At 35.5% G+C, this 13,722-nt stretch overlaps 2 protein-coding genes across 6 annotated transcripts; both read left to right on the top strand.

Annotated features, from left to right (window-relative positions):
* Positions 1-1,201: 1,201 nt before the first annotated feature.
* LOC132036601 (interactor of constitutive active ROPs 4-like) lies at positions 1,202-4,109 on the top strand. 4 transcript variants are annotated; one of them, XM_059426971.1, is made up of 3 exons: positions 1,202-1,257; positions 2,630-2,702; positions 2,875-4,109. In XM_059426971.1, exons 2-3 carry the CDS (start codon positions 2,689-2,691, stop codon positions 3,962-3,964), a joined length of 1,104 nt encoding a protein of 367 aa, XP_059282954.1. In that variant the 5' UTR covers positions 1,202-1,257; positions 2,630-2,688; the 3' UTR covers positions 3,965-4,109. The 4 variants fall into 4 exon arrangements, with proteins under 4 accessions (XP_059282954.1, XP_059282957.1, XP_059282953.1 ...); XM_059426974.1 differs by lacking the exon at positions 1,202-1,257 and adding an exon at positions 2,347-2,441; XM_059426972.1 differs by lacking the exon at positions 1,202-1,257 and adding an exon at positions 2,489-2,506.
* Positions 4,110-6,192: 2,083 nt separating this feature from the next.
* On the top strand, positions 6,193-13,722 carry LOC132036598 (vacuolar sorting protein 39-like). 2 transcript variants are annotated; one of them, XM_059426967.1, is made up of 6 exons: positions 6,193-6,822; positions 8,775-8,986; positions 9,660-9,791; positions 9,905-10,048; positions 12,717-12,829; positions 13,606-13,722. In XM_059426967.1, exons 1-6 carry the CDS (start codon positions 6,381-6,383, stop codon positions 13,658-13,660), a joined length of 1,098 nt encoding a protein of 365 aa, XP_059282950.1. In that variant the 5' UTR covers positions 6,193-6,380; the 3' UTR covers positions 13,661-13,722. The 2 variants fall into 2 exon arrangements, with proteins under 2 accessions (XP_059282950.1, XP_059282951.1); XM_059426968.1 differs by lacking the exon at positions 13,606-13,722 and adding an exon at positions 13,560-13,593 and having other exon boundaries at positions 6,194-6,822.

Genomic DNA, 13,722 nt, shown 5'->3' with positions numbered 1-13,722 from the left:
TTTTAGTAAGATCATAAAAAATTACTTCCTCCGTTCCATATTACTTGTCTACTTCCCTTTTTTAAAAGTCAATCTATATAAACTTTGATCAATATTTTGAGATATATTATTTCACCAATTAATATGAAAAGAATTACAACTTGCAGTATTTTTCATGTAGTTTTTAAATATTTAAATTATAATTTTAAAATATGAAATTGATCCAATCCAATTCAATTCTGAAAATTAGTCAACTTAATTCTCAAAAAGCGAAACAGGACAATTAATATGGGACGGAGGGAGTACCTAAAGTATTCAACTGTTTTTCAGCAATTGCCCTTTGGTCAAGAGCTAGTTACAAGTTAGACCAAATGGGAGATGGGACACATAGTTTCTTTTTTTCATGCTTCAAAGTCCAATATTTGTTTCTTGGTTTTGGTGGGTAAAATTCAAAGGTTAAGTGCTCTTCACTATTATCCATAATTCACATGCTGATAAAGAGACAGAGATTCAGTAATCAAGAAAGGTAAGTAGCTTGAAAAGAAGCAAAAGGACAGTAAAAAAAAATAAAAAAAATAATAATAATTAGGGAAAATGGTCAGCTTTGTTATTATTACACATGGATTTTTCAATTAAGGTTGTGTTTGAGCGATAGCTACTATTCTCTGATCAAAAAGAATATTCACTTATTTTTTTTTTAAAAAAAAAGATTCTTCACTTACCAAATTAACACACAGTTAATCTTATTCTCCCAAAAGTATTTTTATCAAATGTTAAATGATCAAATCTCAATATCTATTTAATTAGGGATAATTTAATCAAATTACTTATTTTTACCTAGAAGTTAGTATTTTTTTAAGAATATGCAAATAACTAAGTGGACACTCTTTTTGATTCGGAGAAAATATTATTCATTCTTAATTAAATGTCTCAGAATCAAACTCTTTGAATATGTATTCACCTTTTTTAGAATGAGCTTTACCCCAAATGTGAAATATTTCAGCGCAAATCTGAATTTAGCAAAAATTCCAATACGATACCGAATAGAGGTAAAAAAAGAAAAAAAGAAAAAAAAAAAGGGGGTTTCCAAGAACACAGTGACATTATTTGGTGTCCCCTTACTTTTAACGTTCAAATTGATCCTCTTGTCCTCTTCCCCTCTCTCTCTGCCACTTGCTTTAATTCAAACTTCAAACATGCAAAATTCAAATCTTTAAAATATCTCCACTGAAATTATATTGCTGCTCTCTACAAAAAAGGAGAGGGCTTTTAATGCTGGTAAGCAATCTAGCATCCAACAACTAACTTTCAATTCTCAAAAAGCTAAAGCCTTTTTCTTGATTCTGCTTTTTGGGTGTTTTTAATTTCTTCATTCTGAAGGCTTCTAGTATCAACTACTGAAGGAATAATGGTGAATTTTGCTGAGAACTAGCAATTCTTACTATCTTTATTTTTCCATTTTTCTCTTCCTTTGTCATTTCTTGTTGCTTTGTACCAATTAAATAAGTGATGCATTTAGTGTCAGGAAAATAAAATTTTGTTCCTTTTTAAGGCCTCATGTTTGCTTGGTCAAAGTGATTTGTGATTGTGGTACTGTTTCAAGAACCTTAAAATAAGAGAAAATCTCACTTTTTTTGAGGTTATTAAACTATAGTCCTTCAAAGGAATCCAGTTTTATCTCTTCAACAGGTATTCATCCTCCTATTCTTATATACCAAAGATTAATAGTTGCTCTGATTTTTCAAAAATGTTAACTGTGCATGTTGGATAGTGTATTTTGGAAAATCCAACAAAAATCTAACAATATTTTGAGAGTCCGAGCAACATAGCTGATCATGGGCTGAATTGTTGGATAGTGTCTTCATTTTGGTGAACATTTGAATATTTTCATGCAGACATTATAAAGTTTAATGTAGTTCCTATATGAAAATCTAATATTTGAACACCACCCACCCACACCCTTTCTAGTGTTTTGAATATGTGCACATCTTTCAATGACATTGACCTATGCATGGGGATAAAGGTGACTGCAAATTTTCCTTTTGCTCTGTTCTAAGCGCATGCTTCACTAGTCTCTGCTGATTTTTGTCTCCTTTTCCTACAAAGAATGTTTTCCCTTTTCTTTTCCCTCTCTCTTTTATCCTCCAAAATAATTGAGGATTCAATCCCTAAAAGTTGGTCCAAAATAATTGAGATTTTAGTTTCAAATTTACCCTCGACACATTCCCATATCCCATAATAATTATGTCAATCTAAAAAGAAAGAAAATCGTAATTAAGGGTATGTTAGTCAATAGCACTCTTAACTTTTTAGGAGTTAATGAATTCTTTAATCCATGTGTCCAAGCTTAAATACCTCAATTATTTTGGACCGGTGGAAGTACCTGTTACTTTTGGATTTATTACAAATTAATTACTTCCCTAAAAAAGTGTTCTAGTATATTTGTGGCTTTGCTGGAAAAGGTGTAATTCAATTATTCACTCCATTGAGATTAATACTCAAACTGTTTTTTCCAGCTTCTATTGTGGTTGTACTTGTATATTCTTTTCTTGAAATTATTTCAACTTTCAATTCCAATTTAATGTGGTTCTACACTTCTACTTAATGCATTTTGATATACTTAAAACTGATTGATCCTCCTCTTCCACAGTTCAAGACTTGAAGTGCTAGCACTCTTGCATCATTTTAACATTTTAAGAAGGTACAACAATGCCACGATCAAGGTGAGTTCTTGTGATGAATTTTCACTCCCTCTAAAAGCAGTAGGAATAGACAATTTTTACAATGCCAGTGTATTTTAACATGTTCTAGCAGATTATCTGAGTCTCCTATGTTACAATTCATAGTTTCTAACAGCACTTTTTGTTTTATGTTTTTGTCATTTTGAGAGAATAGGGGATCAGAAATGCCTCAAAGGCAATCGCCTCGAGGCCCTCCACAACTCAGAACATCAAGCTCTGATTCCAATCCTCTACACCATCGGTCAGTGCCTGACCGGAGTCCTAAATTAGGCGATCGTCGCTCTCCACGAGGTGCTCAATCTGATCCACTGAACCAAAGGAAACTTGGAACAAGAATTGCAGATTTGGAATCCCAACTTGGTCAAGCACAGGATGAGCTCAAATCTCTTAAAGGACAGTTAGCTTCAGCTGAGGCTGCAAAAAAAGCAGCTCAAGAACAGCTAGAGAAGAAAAACAAGAAACCAACTGTTGCTGAGCCTGAACAAATCCAAGAAACCGACAACAACAACGACAACGATAACAAAAACAATCCAACTCATGAAATTCCAGATAATGATGAACTGAAAGAAACTGATGTTTTTGAAGTTCCAGTTGAGAAGGTAACTGTGGAGCCTCCTCCAAATGTTGAAATTAGTCACCCCTCTACTGAATTTGAGCCAGAGAAACCATCAGTCGAAGAGCTGAATTTGAAAGATGAAGGAATAAGCTCATTGAAATCCAAGTTGGAGGAGAAAGAGAAAGAGGTTCAGGCTTTTTGCCAAGAAAATGAGAGCCTGAAGAAGGAGCTGAACGAAAAGATGCTAGAGATATTATCCGTTAAGGCCAAGGAAGACGAAATGACCCTCAAGCTAAACCAAGTAACACAAGAGCTTGAAACAAGCAAGAATGATGGAGTTAACATAAAGGAGAAACTCGAAGCTACTGAAAAGGTGAAAGAGGCATTAGAAAATGAGATGAAGAAACTAAGAGTCCAAACAGAACAATGGAGGAAGGCTGCAGATGCTGCTGCAGCAGTATTAGCGGGAGGAGGCGTGGAGATGAACGGGAGAAGGATATCGGAGAGGTGTGGATCAATGGATAAGCACTATGGTAATGTATTAGAACCAGCTGTTGGAGGATATGGAAGTTACATGGGTTCACCGGGGTTGGTTGATGATTCTGATGATGTTTTCGGACATGGTAAGAGAAAAGGTTCTGGTATTAAGATGTTTGGTGACCTCTGGAAGAAGAAGGGCCACAAATAAGTGTCGTTTAGATTAAGAAAAATGCCTGTCATGTTTTGCCAGCAAAATGGCCGCTCGCCATTTTAACCTTCTCGGCTAATGTATGAATCTTCTTCTTGGCATCTGGCCAATAGTACTACTATTATGCTGAGTTTAGATTTCTGTATTAGTAGACTTATATCTTTGTCATTCCGGGCAGTGTGTTTAGATCCATAACTGCAGGTCTGTGTGGTGGATGACAATTCCGGTGAGCATGATTCATATTAACCCTTCATTTTTACTAATGAACTTTGCCCTTGATCAGCTAATTAGTTGATCACAAGAACTGCCTACCTCAGAGAACTAAGTCAGTCACGTAGAAGTGACATCCTGGTAACTACTCACACTTCATGGTTGAGCTCCACTAGAAATGTATTAAAACTGCAACGTTTATCTTCGAGTTGGTCTTTTCTATCAAGACAGGAAATTTCTCCAGTATGTACAAACACTATCAGTGTCCCTATTTAGAAAGGCATTGCTTCCTGACTTTCTGGAAATTACCATGTTGCTAACAAATGTATTAGAGGCAATTGCTCTGCGAATCCACAGATGACAAAATTTAGTCCAAAGATTCAGCCATTTCAAAGACACAAGAATAAGAAAATGTTCTTAAAAACTTCTCTCTTAAACTGAACGTTTACTTTCTTGAATCGTTATCTTAAACATTATACAACATCAAATTACACCAGATCCACGTTTCCATTTTCTCGTGCAGCTTTTACTCTTCTATACTCCTAGATGAGGTAACTAGAAATAACTCTCCTTTTCTAAGATTTTTCATATGGTAAACACCACAGTCGAACCTTTCACCCAGGAGCACAATAGTGATCCTATTCCTCAACCTAATGGTTGGAGGTGGAGGGTCCTTTCCATTAGACTATCCCTCTGTCATCAAGTAAAAGTAACTTTTTTGATTGTTCAAGTAACTAAAATTACTTCTGGCCTTAAGTTCACCCAAAATATGATATTAAACAATGCCTTCCATGTAAAAGAAAGATTAAGCAATGGCTTTATCAACTCTCATCTTAATAATTTCATAAAGTCAATCATGAATGTTTAGCTTGGGACATAGGACTAATTTAAATGATAAAAATTATTACCATTATGGATCGTGAGATGCCACAAGATCAAGCAGCCACACAAGATTTTAAGCCTTCTACCAAACGAGGACAGCGCCTTTAGTTTAACACAACCTGAGCATGTAAGTATAGCACTCTGACTAGTTTGAGGATACGGGGAAGGTGACTATTATCATATTTGAGTGTGATATAAATTTGTCAATTTTGGGTTCATTTCCTGCATAATATTTTTCAGGGTTTCCCATTTCCGAATGGAAATAAAACTTTACGAGTGATATTAGTTAACGTTGGGATATGAAGACTAAAAAAAATGTTGAAGTGCGGCGGAAATGTTAGATAAAAATCGTTCACTTAAGTAAATGCTGTGGTAATATCAAAAACTATTAAGTTAATCTTTTTGCCCACTTCGGCAGATGTTACCACTCATAGAAAAAAGAACTTCAAAACTTACATAGCGAAAAGAAAATATATCTCCGACATGTGGCCCTCCAGCAGTTTCTTTTGAGCGATCTCATGTCTGAGTGAGTTGACATGTTTTCTACTAGGTGTCCGATCAATTTGCCAATAAATAAATGAATACATAAAGAGTTCGTTTGAGTCTGCTTTGATTTATAACTTAAAGTTCGGTTACGCTTATGTTCTAAAAAAATAAATGTGTATTCAACTTATATTTTTTTTTATAGTTCGCTTTCACTATTTTCGCTTTTAGATAAACTGTTTAATTTTCGGCCCAATTATTTTTTTGTACTTATTTTAAGACAAAATGATTTTTAAAACGCTTAAACAAACACTCAAAAAAAAAAAAGAAGTTTTTAAAGCCTAATTTATAAGCCCAATCCAAACGGGCTCTTGGATTGACTTATAAATTGCTAAAAACAAATTTTTATAAACCGTGCTTTTAACTTTTTTAACGTTTGATTAATGTCTTTTTATGCCCATTTTGTATTTAAAATAAGTCTAATCAACGTGCCTCAAAAATATTTTCATTTATTAGAATATATAATTAAATATATACTAATTTTTCAAGATATATATATATTTTTTTCCGAAGCTAACGAGTGCACTTCACCCCACCCTTTCATGTGGGTCCGCCTCTGCATTTCAGTACTTATTTGGTAACTTGGATATGGAAATAGTAAAGGAAGAAATTCCAAAAGGGCGGGACAAAGCATATAACCGTAAAAGTCTCAGTTATAAGTGTCTGAAGAACATTAACATCCCAAAACGACGTCGTTGCATGTGTACTATCGAACACAGAGACCTTTGACATCGTAAAACAAATCAATCAAAGAACCAAAAAAAAAAAAATCAAAAACAAAATGGTGCACAGTGCTTACGATTCATTCGAACTGCTCAACAATTGTCCAACAAAAATCGATGCAATCGAATCGTACGGTTCAAATTTACTCATCTCCTGTTCCGATGGATCACTCCGTATCTACGGTCCAGAATCCTCCGTTTCAAATCAATCTCCACCGTCCGATTTCCATCCACAAACCCTAGGTCTTCAACAAGAACGATATGTCCTTGAAAGAAGTGTTAATGGATTTTCTAGAAAACAAATGCTTGCAATGGAAGTACTTGTTTCACGTGAACTTTTGCTTTCCTTTTCGGAATCAATTGCCTTTCATCGGTTGCCTAATTTGGAAACTTTAGCTGTCATTACTAAAGCTAAAGGTGCTAATGTGTATTCATGGGATGATAAAAGAGGGTTTTTGTGTTTTGGTAGGGGAAAGAGAGTTTGTATCTTCAGACATGATGGTAATCACTTGAATTCCAGTTTAATTATGATATTCGTTTCGTTTTGTTTGTCTGGTTTTGATTTGACACGGAGTTTAAAAAAGTAAAAAGACTGATTTTTTGGGTTTCATGGTCTTAAACTTGAAGATATGTAGTAGAATGTAACAAAATGTCATTTAATCTTGTGGTCTTAAACATGTCATGTGGAAAGTTGAAATTAAAGAATTGTCAAATTTGGAAACTTTAGCTGTTATTACTAAAGCTAAAGGGGAAAAAGGGTTTGTATCTTCAGACATGATGGGTAATCACTTGAATTGCACTTTAATTAGGATACTCTGTTTCGATTTAAGTGTTTTAGTTTGACTGGGCACGGAGTTTAATAAATAAAGGGGAGACTTTTGAATTTTGTGGTCTTAAATTTAAAGATGTGTGTGTGTGTGGTCCTTTAAATCTTGTGGTCTTAAACTTGTAATGTAGAATGTTGGAATTGGAAAACTTACTAAATGTAGAAAGAGACACTCTTTTTGGAACAGACTAAAAAGGAAAGTAAGACACTTAAATTAGTTGAAAATTGGACATTGTTGTCATGACAATGCTATTTCTGATGGTTTTAGATGAGTGAATGTGTATTTTAGTGTCTGCTAGATGTGAAAGGAAGTGTTTTTCCATTGGCTGAATCGTTTTATGATGTTACAAACATAATTAGAACTATGCTTTCCCACTATAAAGGTAATGTTTAAGAGGTTGTTTGGTTGCTGGTTAGAGTTATGCACCTATCAGTAATACAAGGATTAGTTTAGTTATTCATGTAGTATTAGTTATTCCATTGGTTGCCCAATTTGGAGACTTTGGCTGTAATTACTAAAGCTAAAGGTGCTAATGTGTATTCATGGGACGATAAAAGAGGGTTTTTGTGTTTTGGGAGGGGAAAGAGAGTTTGTATCTTCAGACATGATGGTAATTACTTCCATTCCAGTTTAATTACGAAATTGTTAATTGAAATTGTCGTAATAATGCATTTCTGATGATTTTAGATAAGTAAATGTGTATTTCAGCGTATGGCAGTTTAATTAGAATACTTGTTACTTGAAAACTTGACATTGTTGTCATGGAAATGCTATTTCTGATTAGTTTACATGAGTAAATGTGTAATTCAGTGTATGGCAGTTTAATTACATGATATTTGTTAGTTGGACATTTGACATTGTTGTCGTGGAAATGCCATTTCTGATGATTTTGATTAGTGAATGTGTCCTTCAGTATCTGCCAGATTTGAAAGGAAGTGCTTTTACATTGGCTGAATCGTTTTATGATGTTACAAAAATAATTAGAACTATACTTTTCCACTATAAAGGTAACGGTTAAATGTGTAAAAGAATGCACTCGTTTTTGTTTTGCCTCCGGTAAGTGGAGACATACCCGTCGAACTGTAGCTAACCTTTTGCGTATTGTCCGGGTGACTTTTAGGAGTTCAAATTAGCTGTGTCCCTTGTCCGTGCTACTAAAGAAATCTATAGTTTTGTTTCCTCCCATTTTATATGGCAATGTTTGAGTAGACAGAGATACTAACTTGATTTATATGTTACAACAAGGAAAATAGAAGAAAAGATTAAAGTAAGCGTTGAAAAGATAGTTTGATATGGAAAACATCAAGATAACCCCGAATTTTTGTTGAATAGTTTGATGATTTGAATTTGCAGAAGTTGTGAAAGTTGTATAGAAATGGAATGGTTCAAACATTTTGTGACTAGCCGGAGTGTTACATAAATTGGGACAATGGGAGTATAGTTTTGTGCTCACTGCTTTTAATTTAACACAAATATCATAATGCACATAATTTCTTTCTTCTTGCACTTGGTGACTTGACTTTCAGGTTTCTTGCTCAAAGCAGTTTGGATATTGATGATAGTATTTTTCTCATGCTATAAGAGTTCGGTTACTGTTAATCTGATTCTTATTTGAAACTTCTATAGGGGGGAGGGGATTTGTGGAGGTGAAAGAATTTGGAGTCCCTGATACAGTCAAGTCGATGTCTTGGTGTGGTGAGAATATATGTTTGGGGATTAGAAGAGAGTACATGATATTGAATACCACCAATGGTGCATTGTCTGAGGTGTTTCCTTCAGGGAGGATCGCTGCACCTCTTGTGGTATCTCTTCCTTCTGGAGAACTTCTTTTGGGTAAGGTAATGTTATCAGTATCACTATCATCTTTTCTAGAAAGTTCACAATATTACTATATATCATCAGCACAACGGTTGCGCAGAAACCATGTTGACATTTCAAAAGAAGCAAAATATCTCCTTGCTCTTCTTACAGTTATTCAATAATTTCTATCAAATATTCAGCATCATCTAGGAATTTTAGTTCTTTCCACACTCATGCATACAACACTATGGCTTGATGGACCGGGGGTGGGGGGCATCTTCCCTCTGTGTTGTTACTGTTCAAATTCCACATACCAGAGCTTCAATGTATCCATAGAGCAGGGGAAACATACTTTTACTTCAGAATATAATTCATCAGTATGATGCACCCTCCATCTTTTATTCCGTGGACCACATGTGATTCCACAGGATCTATAGTCTACTCTCTATGACTTGATGAAGCCCTTGTGGATCATCCGTCACTTCTCTCGACTAAAGTCCTAACCTTTGAAAACCATCTGTCCTGCTGCTGCTGCTGCTGCTTCTTCTTCTTTTTTTTTTTTTTTTGTGTGTGTGTGTGTGTACTGAACCAGTACCAGTTGGTTCTGGGTTAATCTTTTCAGTAAAATTAATTTTACTTTTAAAAAAAAAAAAAAAAAAAAGAACTATGCAAATTACCTATATGCATAATCGTTGTTAAGTGTTGTTTCAGGATAATATTGGTGTCTTAGTTGACCAAAATGGAAAGTTGATCCAAGACGGGAGGGTTTGTTGGTCTGAGGCTCCTGCAGTTGTTGTTATTCAGAAGCCCTATGCAGTAGGTCTCTTACCGCGACATGTTGAGGTAGCTTGAGAGTTTAGTTTGCTAATCCGTCCTTTTTGTTCATTATTAAGGGAATTACTTTAGATCTTAATAATCTGGAAAGATAATGCAGTTTGATGTTTTGGGTATTGCAGATACGTTCTCTTCGTGTTCCTTATCCTTTGATTCAAACAGTTGTCCTTCGGAATGTTCGTCGTCTTGTTCAAAGCAACAATGCTGTTATTGTTGCTCTTGATTATTCTGTTTTTGGATTTTTTCCTGTTCCTCTTGGTGCACAGGTAATCGTCACTCTAGAAAGTTCATTTTAATATTATGTTGAACATCTTGCTTATGCTTCTAATCCAGTATTGTAACTGTAGCACATTTATGTCTCTGTGAAACCGAACAACTCCTCATTTTGGAGGAACTGAGGTTTGTCATGACTAAGCTGAGAATGCCTTAGGCACACAAACGGATAATCTATGACTTGCAAAATAAATCTATATCGCAAGTTGTAACTGATCATGAATAGTTTTGCTTACAAGACCTGTATGAGCCATAATAATATTTTTTTAGACTTATCAAAAAAAAAAAAAAAAAAAGATTTAGTTTAGTTTAGAGTTTTATGGAAAGAAATTGGTGCCCCGTGAGGTATGCCCTTCTGGTGGGTTGTTCCTTTATCTTTCTTTTCCATCCAGTGCCCGCACTATGTCAGGAGATCTTCGTCTTTGATCTCTCTTCGCAGCACATTTTAAGGGCTAAGACTTTCTCTTTATATAAGGTCCAAAATGTGGAAGAAACACGCGTTTGCATGACTCTACCACCCAGTCAATTCTATTCCACGTAATCCCTCTTTCATGGCCACATTTCTTTCCGGCTAAGGAATGGGAAATCTTTCTCCTGCTACGTGAATCCGTTTTTCATTTCTTTCTCAACAGTACCTTAGTCATTTGATCCAACATCGTTCTATTAGATAGGGACATATTTGATAAATACTGATAACTGGCGGTGGACTAGTTCGACTGACTCTATTAGATTATAGATCTATCCTTGGGGGGAGATTAACACTGATCAATAGTGTTTTGGATGCCATGCCCACATACATGATGTCCCTATTCCCTATTCCTTATTCCTAAGAGAGTTATTGAGAGATTGGTTCTCTTGAGAAGGAACTTCCTTTGGGAGGGTAACAGTGACACTAAGAAGATCCACCTGGTTAAATGGGAGGCTCTAATAGGAAGCAAAAAGGCAGGGGGCCTGGGAATCAGGAATTTGAAAGCTCAAAACCAAAGCCTTTTGATGAAATGGCTTTGGAGATTTGCTTCCAATGAACAATCCTTGTGGAAAGAGGTGATAAGTGTGAAATATGAAAGGGAAAACAACTGGACAACTAAACCTGTAACTAGTACTTATGGAACAAGTTTGTGGAGAGCTATCAGGAATCAATGGCCAAAGCTCAAGGGAAATTGCAAACTAAAGGCAGGAAATGGCATGAAGATATCCTTCTGGGAAGACAATTGGTTAGTACAAGGTAATTTGAAACTCTTATTCCCAGATATATATATATATATATATATATATATATCCTCAATCAGCAACAAAATGCCTCTGTGGCGGAGGTATGGTCTAACCAGGGGTGGAATTTGAGTTTTAGAGGACTACTAAATGACTGGGAGATTCAGAGACTAGGAGATTTCTACGAGACCTTGGAGCAATTTAAGGGACCATCTGATGATGAAGACTGCCTAATCTAGCAGATTCAGAAACTAGGCAAATTTTCTGTCAAGGAGGCATACAAGACTTTTAACATTTACAGAAGCCAGATTGACCACTGGCCATGGAAATTGATATGGAAAGTTAAGATCCCGTACAAAGTTTCTTGTTTTGTCTGGCTGCTAGCTAAGCAGGCAGTACTAACTCAGGAAAATCTCATGAAAAGGGGTTTTAATTTTAGTCCAAGGTGTTTCTTTTGTGGTGACGAAGCAGAGACTGTTAGTCACCTTTATTCACTGCAAGACTACCTTTCAGATATGGAGTTTATTCATCAGTTTGAAAGGGTTAACATGGATAATGCCTGAAAAAATTGTTCAAGTCCTGGAGATGTGGAATAGTTATACCAACCTTTCTGGCCACAAAGAGAGATGGAGAATTATACCAGCTTGCATCTGGTGGTCTGTGTGGAGTGAAAGGAACCTTAGATGTTTTGAAAATAAGTGTTATTCTTTACAGAAGATGAAAATGAACTGTCTTGCTTTATTCTACTTTTGGTGTAAACAGGAGTATATGGAAGATCTAGAATCATTTATGGATGTCTTAGGTTCTATATAAGTTTTTTGTTATAGGATTGAAGATCTTCTGAATACTCCTTTGTAACTATGAGACCTGTAACTGTTTGTGGCAGGTCTGATTTTTGGATAAATATACAAGTGTTACCTTATCAAAAAAAAAAAAAAAAGATTATATAGATATCATCATTTACCTCCAGAAAGCCGTATGCTTTGGAAGAAGCTAGTGTAGTTTGGAAGGGGTTTTGATTGATCAAAGGAACATCTTCACATACTCACAGGACTATTTCGACTGACTCTACACCCGTTTCATGGACGGGTCTCCGCTGCTTCCTTCTTATAGTAAACATGACTTTCTTTTTCTTTTTTGCTCCCATGCTTTCCGTTGGTTAACTACCAACTATAGTGCTCTATACTTCTTCACTGCTCGTACAGGCTTGACGGAGTTAAAGCTGTATTGTGGGAATCATTTTATCTCAATCAATCATGCTGTATCCTTTTTTAACGATTCATTGATCAAATGCTTTATGGGCTTTCTCGCTTTTCTCCTAATACAGGCAAACCTCTTAGTTATATTTGTTTGGGTACCCGCAAAGACATAAGATCAAGAGGTTCAGGAACATACCCATTATCTACTGAGTTTATTAGGAGAATGTGATTCCAGCTTATCTCTATGATGCAGATTGTGCAACTAACAGCATCTGGAAACTTTGATGAGGCCTTGGCTTTGTGCAAAATGCTACCACCAGAAGATTCAAGTCTTAGATCTGCAAAGGAGCAATCAATTCATATAAGGTGATCCCCACCAAGCGCCCTTCTGCGTTTAGCCAAATTTTGTGCTAATTTTTGATAAAGGATAATACTGATTAATTTATCACAATGGGATGACTGGTACCAAAAGAAAGAGCTTTTAGTTTCCATCATATCTGAAGAACTTGTGCTTGGGAAGCTTAGTTTAACCTTTACTTGGTTCTGGTGTGTTGGCATGTCTCAGCAATGTATGTGTAAGAGTTTTCGCGTGCTCACGTAGTTTATATGCATAGCATACCTGCTGTAAGACATACAACTATAGTTGGTTCACCTTGACTCTCTGTCTTCTCAGTGTTTTCTTATTGTTGCCTCACCAACTTTGAGGTTTTGCTTATTGTATCTTCCGTAGAATATCAGTTATACTTTTTGTCTAGGGTTTAATTCTTTCTTATAGAAAGCTTTTGAAATTCTCAATCAGAAAGTCATGGCTTCTTATGGGTTTGATAATGTGGGATCTAACAAAATATGTCGCATTTCTTGATAAAGCTTAGACTATATGGAAGCTATATTAGAAATTAATCCTTATTGAAAGCTTTGGACTTTTTATTTTACTCAAAGAAATAACTCTCAATACAAATGTAAACATCTTTTTGATAAATAGAGGCTTCAACCTAAATGTGAAATTTTGATAACGATAAACATTTTTTTCCTTTGGACAGGGATAATGGATAGGATATTATTAACATAAACTTATATGAGGTGTTATGTTTGCTAGGAAGTTTTACTTCATCTAAAGACTGACAGCATACTGGCTTGACCAGGAAACTCTCTTGGCCCGATTTTATAGTCAGTATCCTTTTTTCCTGGAAAGGTTAAAATATGAACAACACTCAAGGGTGTCGCCTAGTGGTCAATGAAATGGAAAAGCCCTGGGGGAC

The sequence above is a fragment of the Lycium ferocissimum genome, chromosome 11 (assembly GCF_029784015.1).
Source record: "Lycium ferocissimum isolate CSIRO_LF1 chromosome 11, AGI_CSIRO_Lferr_CH_V1, whole genome shotgun sequence".
NCBI lineage: Eukaryota > Viridiplantae > Streptophyta > Magnoliopsida > Solanales > Solanaceae > Lycium > Lycium ferocissimum.
Note: the sequence above shows the minus strand (reverse complement) of the source record. Positions and strands in the feature narration are given on the sequence as shown.

Excerpts from the sequence above, each read along its gene's own strand:
- LOC132036598 (XM_059426967.1), top strand. The coding sequence starts at position 6,381 with ATGGTGCACAGTGCTTACGATTCATTCGAACTGCTCAACAATTGTCCA. Across the intron at positions 6,823-8,774 it reads TTGTATCTTCAGACATGATG|GGGGGAGGGGATTTGTGGAG; the intron begins GTAATCACTTGA and ends AAACTTCTATAG. Across the intron at positions 12,830-13,605 it reads GAGCAATCAATTCATATAAG|GAAACTCTCTTGGCCCGATT; the intron begins GTGATCCCCACC and ends TGGCTTGACCAG.